At 36.3% G+C, this 9375-nt stretch overlaps 1 protein-coding gene and 1 pseudogene across 2 annotated transcripts; both read right to left on the bottom strand.

Moving 5' to 3' along the window:
* Positions 1-2397: 2397 nt before the first annotated feature.
* LOC149182484 (protein TOPLESS-RELATED PROTEIN 2-like) lies at positions 2398-5095 on the bottom strand. The gene is made up of 7 exons (XM_089414571.1): positions 4979-5095; positions 4819-4886; positions 3855-4029; positions 3447-3506; positions 3241-3337; positions 2715-3056; positions 2398-2570 (listed from the first exon to the last, which is right to left on the bottom strand). The coding sequence occupies exons 1-5, from the start codon at positions 5093-5095 to the stop codon at positions 3305-3307; spliced, it is 453 nt and encodes a 150-aa protein (XP_089270697.1). The 3' UTR covers positions 2398-2570; positions 2715-3056; positions 3241-3304.
* On the bottom strand, positions 4125-8721 carry LOC149182483 (protein TOPLESS-RELATED PROTEIN 2-like; annotated as a pseudogene). Its single transcript, XR_016257138.1, has 10 exons — positions 6856-8721; positions 6631-6700; positions 6365-6438; positions 6163-6261; positions 5967-6062; positions 5673-5790; positions 4979-5531; positions 4771-4886; positions 4356-4514; positions 4125-4240 (listed from the first exon to the last, which is right to left on the bottom strand). The product of XR_016257138.1 is annotated as a protein TOPLESS-RELATED PROTEIN 2-like (transcript).
* Positions 8722-9375: the final 654 nt, after the last annotated feature.

Raw genomic sequence — 9375 nt, 5'->3', positions numbered from 1 at the left:
AAAATTCGATAAGTGCAATATGAGGTATTCAAAAATGGGTTTCTTGGATCTTGGAAACTACCTGAAATGTTAAAGCTGCAATACTAAAAATTTATTTTCCATATTCAAAAACTTGGAATGCACCATTTCATTTATTTTAAAATTCGATAAGTGCAATATGAGGTATTCAAAAATGGGTTTCTTGGATCTTGGAAACTACCTGAAATGTTAAAGCTGCAATACTAAAAATGGGTTTCTTTGATCTTGGAAACTACCTGAAATGTTAAAGCTGCAATACTTCACAAATTCTAGGAAGGATTCTAGGAAGGATAGAGGGTTTTAAGGTTTTTGTTTACGTTTTAATTAACTCTGTATGGACAAGAAATTTTTAAATAAAACAATAAATTCACTGAACCTATGACGAGAGAGCACAGAAAACCATCCATACCGTATTCAAGAATATTCAAGATAGTGCATGATTCTTATCATATTCAAGAGAGTGCACAATTCTTATCAATTGGACCATCCATGCCATATTAGTGCATGATGCACCCCAAGAAAACGGATTAGAAAACCACTGTAATTATAATTTCTAACTCTCTGGGGGCTTACCAGTCCAGATATGATCATATCAAACGGGTGATTATTCAACCACGATGGCCGGGAGATGCATCAGTGTCCAGGCACTTGAACCATATTGAGATAGTGATAAACGAAATCTGCCAATATGAAGCTCTCAACAACCTCAACGACGATGAAGAGGAAAACCCCCAAACCAAAATAAGTTGTGATGGAGCCGTTCATAATGTCCCTTAGGATCAACATGAGCCACAATGCAAATTTTAACCTCTCTGCACCGACAGCAAACACATAGAAGGCAGTAAAAGCTTCCACGATCCTATTGCTTTGCATTAGGCGGAGTTGAGGCAGAACCAGCGCGGCGTCAAGATAGGGAACAAACGCCGCGATGACCCTATTCAGAGATCTTGTAAATAGCATAAAACCCTCTGCAACTACCAATGGCATAAACGAAACCTCCTATTAAGCTAATATCCAAATTTTGTGATATCACAACTTGACAAGGTAAGGATCTCATCTCTTCCCTCAGCAAGGGCAGGGAAACAAAACACAAAGGCTGCAGCAATATGAATATGAGCATTATCACTGAAAGTTTTTTGGTTTTTGTAAATATCTGTATCAATATAACCTTTGCATTGTGCAACTACAGATGGCATAAGCGGAGCCTCTTATTAAGATGATATCCAAAATTTGTGATATTACATTTTCACAAGGTAAGGATCTCATCTTTCCTCTTAGAAAGGCCATAAAAAACAAAACACAAAGGCCGCAGGCCATAAAAACAAAACACAAAAGCTGCAGCAATATAAGCATTATCACTGAAAGTTTTTTGCTTTCTGTAAATATCTGTATCAATATGTTTAAACAATAGTGTCATCAAACAAGAAAGTTCGTTGAGCCAATTGCAAAAATTAAAACACATGCCAAAAACTCTGTATCAATATGTTTAAACAATAGTGTCATCAAACAAGAAAGTTCGTTGATTCAATTGCAAAATTTAAAACACATGCCAAAAAAGCCATCGTTGAGTCAATTGTAAAAACTCATGCATAATTAATGTTTTCTCAATTGAATTACTTCAATATCAGCTCCAATACTATTCAACCCAAAAATGTTGATTCAGTTAATAAATATAATATTCCCGAGTCTGACAAAGCTTCCGCATAAACCAGGTTTGCCTGAATGCACATGAACATATGAAAAAAACTCGTAGTAAAAAGAACGGTTTCAAAAATAGACACTGAGAAACCCTCGTAATGAACATTCATAAATTATGCTCCTGTGACAGACTTTCAATTTTTACACGACCTATGCTCCAATGACAGACTTTCAATTTTTACATGACCCAGAAAAATTAGTGACCAGGATTGCACCTAGATACTCATTTTCATTTACATATTATTTACATTTACAATCTTGATAGAATGCCAACACAAGTGAGGCTTTTCACTGACAAGACGCTACCATTATTCATGGTATTCTTGTAAATAAAGAGTGCACTTCAAATTGTTCTTATGTTTCCATTGAACTACCTTGAGGGTGGTTCCCAACCTTGGTTATTTAATGTCGGATTTGATCCGACAGTTCCATTATTTGGGGGTTCTCCAACACCCCATTTCCCTTCTTACTCTGAAGGCTCAAAATCATGAATTCCATCTGTTCTTCCAAGATGGAATTGACTCGGTTCGGATGGATGTGATGCAACGACTAGAGAATAGGCATTACTGCTGAATAAATAACCAAACAATAAAATTATATCATAATATGCCTGGTTAAAATCCAAATCTAAAAAATTGATGTATCAACCATGACAGAATGAAAGAGCCCATTTACCTGTTCATTCCCGATGAAAAGTATGCAGAAGGTGCAATGCGACATTGAGGCCTTAATCTTTCTACATCAAACACCCCAACTGCACTATGACAAGCTCAGAAGCTCGCATAAAATAGGACGCTGTCACATGAATATATGGCACTTGAAATAGGAGGACATAGGGAATCATGAGGAGACCACTGCAATGCAACCATGTAACAAGGTCATCCAATCATATACAGAAGGTTACATTATGTTATTGTCTATGTTTGAATTCAACAGTGCTTACAAGTACATTATGTTATTGTCTATGTTTGAATTCAACAGTGCTTACAAGTACTTACATAGAAACAAGTGCTCCAACTTGGAAGCATCATATATAGCAAAGCTGGCTGCCATGCACAACCAACAAGTGAATTTGATCATTATGAAACTGTACTCTTGTATTCCCCATTGGTGGTGACCATCTTGGAAGCATCATATATTACAAAGCTGGCTCTCATGCACAATCAACAGGTGAATTTGATCATTATGGAACTGTACTCTTGTATCCCCACTGGTGGTGACAGGAAGATCATTATGAAACTGTACTCTTTGTATCCTCACTGGTGGTGACGGTCTTCCTGGTTGTAATGGTACAACTTTGACTTTCGCTTGTCCCACCCATTTAAGCCCCAGGGACATAACTGCCAAAAGACGTGGTTGTGATTATATGAACTTTTCCACTCCATAAATTTATGTAAACTTTAAGTGAACAACACTGCCAAAAGACGTGGTTGTGAGTATATGAACATTTCCAGTCCATAAATTTATGTAAACTTTGAGCATCACGGAGTCAGACTATATTTAATAATAAAAGAAACCATATACCTGGGCATCAGCTCCCGAAGATACCAAACACATTCAAAACATGCGAAAAATCCAGGCCTGTGATTTATTTTTGGTGGTCCTTGAGCTTTGCTTTTACCTATAAAAATCGCAGCAAGTTCAGAGCATGCCACTTAAAGGTCAGTTTTTGTAAAAGGGCACAATGAAGAAAAATGATAAGGATTGAAAGATATATTCACAGGCAACACCTCATCAACTGTATATTGAATTGATGAATCCTCCATGCCAATTGCAATGATGTTATTGTCCTGAGGGTGGAAAGCCAGAAAAGTGGCTGCCAGAGAAGGTGGCATGAAAGTTGTCATGACTTGCAATGAATCAATCACTAATTAGCATCCCATGAAACCAGTGATTTAGATTAATTGGGAGCCTTTGAATTCTTAGCTTATAGTAAGGAACATTACACAAGAACCTTCTAGAGTAACTGAACCCTATTACCCACATAATTTGAAAGTTGAAGGTGAGACATTAGAGACTAAACCCTAAGCAGACCAATGTACCAAAACTGAAATTATATAAATCATCGGAAACATTAAAATGAAACTGGTCTTTAGGTAAAAGGCTCTCTTAAATGCCATCATATTGAATAAGGAGACCTTGCCACTGGAAGCAGACATTACATAGGAATCATTCTTAGACAAAGCTATACAAGCACTGACTTCTTCTGGATTTGTATCACCAACGTCATTATTCATAAGAATCCCACTAGCTGGCTGCCACATCTGTGTTGGAATACTCGTTGCAGACGGTGGAACACTACATAAAATACAACTGCAAATTATATATCCAAAAGTATAACAAACAAATAAATAAACAAAACAAGCTAAAACAAAAAGGAAGCAAACAACAACTACTAAAGAACCCCACCTTTCTGGATGGATTTTGGTCACTCCGCGGTATAGCTTATGGATAGCTTATGGAGAGCATCAGATGCTAGTGCTAAGACAACAACATTGGAATTGGTGTATATCAGTTTTACCACCTGCAAGAAATAGCACATTACTTGTTTGAATCAATATCGACAGAATTTGTAGCACATAAAATTGTAGAGTATGTCAACCTTTAGTGTTTTCTGTAATAGAGGGATGATTGCATACCTTGCTCGCAATGCATTCTGTCAGGCAACCTGAGAGACCTACACTGACCCGAATCAGTGATCTCAGTCAATTTCCAGTTCTTGCTCTTGTCTGTGACCTCATCTAGAAGCCTTCGTTTAACATCTGGGGTCGGACTGTCTGTCTAGACTCTATACTACTCTGCACACATGTTGTCTCGAATATCAGATTATTGTTAGACATCATTGATAATATCATCCTATTCCTATAAAAGATATGCCAAAATAATGGCTAATAGAGCATGTGAATGGGGAAAAGAACAAAATCCTATGCTATATGGAAACTCGAAAGCAACAATATCTGGATTCTGAGTGAAAGTTTAGAAAATGATAAGATATATGTAACAAACTAAACTGAATAATGCTGGACAAATATGCTAGATTCAGAATGCTCTTACAAAATTGGTCATTGACAATGCAGGTGGAAGTCTGTCCGAACGTTCTACAACACTGCGAAGGGAACCAGGGAACCAGGAGCAGTGACTGCAGGAGGCATGGCATTCACAATTGAAGTCTGCATAGTAAAAATGAACTAGTTAGAGTTTAAACTTTACCATTAATTAGTAGTGCATGTACACAGTAAATGTGCATGGAAGAAGAATTTACCTTTGTTGCCATTGTCTCTGGTGGCACCTTCGTTCCTTCAAAGGATCTACTCTCCAGCATGCGAATTAAGCGAAATCCCTCTGCGTTGGGTAAGATCTTTATGCCATTGTCATTCATTGTGACTGCCAACAGGGAACCATCTTCGCTGAAACGAAGGCGAGGACTAGCCTGGGATTTTTTTGGAAATAGCACGAGGATTATACATTGAGATGTGATCAAGAAAACTTGAAATAATGTTTTGAAACTCTAAAAACAAACCATCCTCATTTCCAAACTACCGTCAACATCAATTGTTGTTAGGATGTTGGTGTTATCCATGTCCACCAAACTACCGTCAACATCAATTGTTGTTAGGATGTTGGTGTTATCCATGTCCCAAAACTTTATTTGAAATTCATCACCAGCTGCCAAGAACCTATTCCTGGTTGTCTCAAATTGCAGAATATGTCTGCTTGATTGTTCCCTCATTTTCATTCCACTGATTGTTCCCTCATTTTCATTCCACTCAATGAGGTATAAATCACCATCTTTACTTGTTCCACAGGAGAAGAGCCTAATAAAAAATACAAATGATTATACACTTCAGAAAGGACATCGACTTGACACAACAAATATAGAAAATTGGAGAAAGGAAAACTCAAATCTACATGAAGACATTTTACAAACTAAACACAATTCCAAGTTAACATTTTACCTTGTTCCATCAGCACTATAAAGCCCGGAGCATTATAGTCCACCCTAGATCCCGCAAGATCATACAAGTTATACAACCAGTATTTGATCTTGCCATCAATAGCTATAGAAAAAGTAAACTGCATACAACAAAGAATCATAATCCATCTATCTTTAGTGCAATAAAGTATTTGCCATATGGCCAAAAATTCACAGAAAGCCAAACATCAAACAAAAATAGAATATGCAATGTATTTTAAAACTAGTCCTCAACTGCAATTCACATAAATTCTTCAGGACTCAAGGAACAAAGTACCTGAATATTTTCTTACTGGAAAGGACAAACAGAACATATAGCTGCTTCATGACCTTCAAATGTGTACTGCTTTCGACTAGTTACTGCATCCCACACCTACAAGCACAGACAATATTTTTTTTTTAAATTTTCATATACAGATAAGTAAATGACAACTATTAGAATGAGTCTTGACACATATGATAAAGCAGATTACCTTGATGGTCTTATCATCCCCACATGTAATTATTATGAAGAGATAGTATCTAGGGTGTGAAAAAGCAATATCATTCACACCACTAGCATGTGCGTCAATCTGTTTAAATTATATCAATGTTAATAAATTATATTTTCAATACAAACTTAATTTTACAGACCTACAAGAATGTACAGATTGGCCTTTAAGCATGTAAGCAAACCTCTAGATGTTGTCTCAAATCACCTGCCACAGTATAAGAATATATGTGAACTATACGCTTGGAAAACACAACTCCTATAACACAAATGCAGGCATGTCAGTATCTGAATAGAGGGCGTAGCACACCATTCTATTGGTGTGCAACCAACCAAAAGGAGACCAGAGGCATTTGTAGATGGCATTATTACAAATCACTCACATTGTTGTATAAAGAAGGAAATGATATCAAAGCATCTTATTAATGAATATGAGTATAGATTAAGTTACCAAGGACTGCCCCATCTGGGTTCCAAATACAACGATTCACTGATACAGTTGGATTTTTCACAAGAGCAGCCTAAGAAAACATAACAAAACATGTATAAGAGTTTACCTAAGGCCAGTGCTAATGATCAACTCTAGTAAAGAACTCTAAAACCTTTTCAAGATCATTCATACATGTACATTTTTCCAATTTAAATTACATAACTAATTTATGAAAAAATCATCTACCTGCATGTGAATGGAACAGGCTGAAATTTCCCAAACCTTAAAGTTCCTGCAACCTAATTTTTTTTCGAGATTCCACTTCCCAATTTGCAATGTCACCAACATTTGTTCCAATTGATTGATAAAGCCAACAATCCAAATTTGAAATACTAGTCAGTGTGAACATATTTATAAATATAAAAGGTACATTTTCCAAATTGACTTAACGAATTTATTTAAATGAAAAACTGTATTGAATGGGATTTGAAATCACCTAGCAGAATTGTTTGTTGCTGAGGATGGAAATCCATACTCATAACATTTGAACCCTGATTGAGAGTTCTTGCCTCGTTCGAAAATGAAGAGGGAAATATGTAACAATGCCAACTAATGAATAACAATGTGATACCTAAAAAATAGGGCAATACGTAACAATGTGAACTAATGAATAACAATGCAATACCTAAAAACACTAAGCATTCCCAGTTACTCAAAGATGTAACGCCTTGTTAATTCTCTTTGATCATATAATATTTATTCAAGTGGCCAAGGTTATAATGTTAGAGGTTAATAAATTAGCAAATTACTTTGTATTATTAGGAGATGGAAAAGTATCAATTACTAATTATGAGATGATCAAACTTAATTTCTTAGGGCATCTAAGCACCCATAACAAGACATGAGCAATAAATTGACTAGTTTGGACTATCATGGCCACCATGAAGGATGATGGCCTTCATCCAAGATGTTTTCCATGTATCACACATAACGAAATATCTTCAAGCACCTTTTAACCTTGATACGGTAAATTAGCAAATTACTTTGTATTATCAGGAGACGGAAAATCTCAATTAACAACTCCAGTGATGATTGGAAGGAGAGAAAGTAACACTCTCTGTTAACTCGCTATCATAGCTCAAGATCTAAATTAAGTCGGGCCTCCTTGCGTGGATCAAAGTTCACCTATAAAGAGAGGACGAAGGCAGAAGTAAATCACAAAGGTTTATGACAAGACATAGCTCACAAGTTAGTGTGAGAGAGCCCAGATTGTGGAACATAGAAATTGTGTCCTAAAGAGTAGGAGGCACAAGCGCGCTAGAATTTAGGAGAATTGGTTGTGCGCAGGTTGAATGGAATTGGGTCCTAAAAAATAGGAGCTCAAGTGCGCTAGGAAATAGGAGATAAGTGCAAGGTATAAGGGGCTCAAGTGTGCAAGGAAGGAGCAACATAATTGAAGCAAGACAACACGGTTTGTAGAGAAAGTCAAGGAGGCAATAAAGGAAGAATTGTGTGTAGGAATCGAGATCAAGTGGTGATCAAGGCAGGCTAAGATCAGTTGCATCAACTGAGAATTGTGTGAGAAGCAAAATGATTTCTCAAGAGATACAAATTGGCTTGTAATAGATTCATTGCTCCAAGAACAATCAATAAAACTCCCACAACAAACAATCAAGTTTTTCCTGTTGGGTTTACTGAGAAAAATAAGTGTGTCAATTTGTGTGATGTGCTTTTATCTCTTTGTTTTTATTCTGTTGCTTATAAGTTGTTAAGAGGCTTTGTATCATGGTGAACGTTAACTAGTTTCAATTTTTAGTTATTCATCTCAGTAGTTGCAGAGTTTCATGAAAATTTAGCATGCTTTCAGAGCAAAAATCAGTATAAAGACCAACATCGGATTGACCAGTTAGTGGACAACGCAAATCATGTAGAAGGCTTGTGCAAAAGTTTGAAAAGTTTAGCAGTTATTTGGATAATAGTATGGTGTTCCAAGGACTGAGGTCAGATCATAGTTTAGAACGAGCCTCAAATTTTTGTGCATGGAAGGAGCGGATATCAATGGTGTTGGAAGATAATGGAGTGCTCAAGTACGTGAAGCAGGCAATAGCTCCACCTCAAGATGCCCAAAAAATATTTCAATGTATTAAAAGACAATAGTATTGTGTAGGAGAAAAGTATGCCTCACCCATCCTCTATGTCATGTTTGTAGAATGTCTAGTGCATCTTCACCACTTGACTTGTGTAGAACATACAATTGTAGTTGTTCACTACATAAAAAAGATAAATATAGTTGATTATGAGAGCTTAGATAAAGCATATAATAACTTGAAAAGATAATAAATGGAGCTACAATGTAGTGAAAGATACTTTTAAGTGAAGTGCATTGCATATAGAAATGTTGACTCACCTTCATTTATGAACAATAACCTCAATTTTCTTTGTCTGCTTTCTTCATTTCCATTTCCGCACCCAACCAACGAAACCAAGACCAAACTACAAAAAAACATTAAAATAACAAAAAAACAAAACAAAAGAAGGGTACAACTCACCCAACAAACAAAACCAAGACCAAACAACCAAAAATAAGTACAACACAGCATGGCCATGCTCAAACTCAACAAAACAAAACATGCAAATAACAAAAAAGAAAAAATTGCAAACATCCCCTCTGCACATCATCTCTCCTGCAATGTGTTGTCCTCTGCTGAAAGGGAAAAAAAGTCGGTTGAATAAACTTAAAATACACACAATTAGTAATGTTAAACA

This window comes from Pinus tabuliformis, chromosome 3_2, assembly GCF_031772625.1.
Source record: "Pinus tabuliformis cultivar Carrire ecotype Pingquan chromosome 3_2, CPIR1, whole genome shotgun sequence".
Lineage (NCBI taxonomy): Eukaryota > Viridiplantae > Streptophyta > Pinopsida > Pinales > Pinaceae > Pinus > Pinus tabuliformis.
Note: the sequence above shows the minus strand (reverse complement) of the source record. Positions and strands in the feature narration are given on the sequence as shown.

What these genes read in the sequence shown, in the direction of transcription:
- LOC149182484 (XM_089414571.1), bottom strand. Translation starts at nt 5,095, where the DNA reads ATGAATGACAATGGCATAAAGATCTTACCCAACGCAGAGGGATTTCGC. An exon ending in CTGGTTCCCTTCGCAGTGTT is followed by an intron (nt 4,030 to 4,818) that starts GTAGAACGTTCG and finishes TATAATTTGCAG; the next exon opens with TTGTATTTTATGTAGTGTTC. An exon ending in TTCAATATACAGTTGATGAG is followed by an intron (nt 3,338 to 3,446) that starts GTGTTGCCTGTG and finishes CGATTTTTATAG; the next exon opens with GTAAAAGCAAAGCTCAAGGA.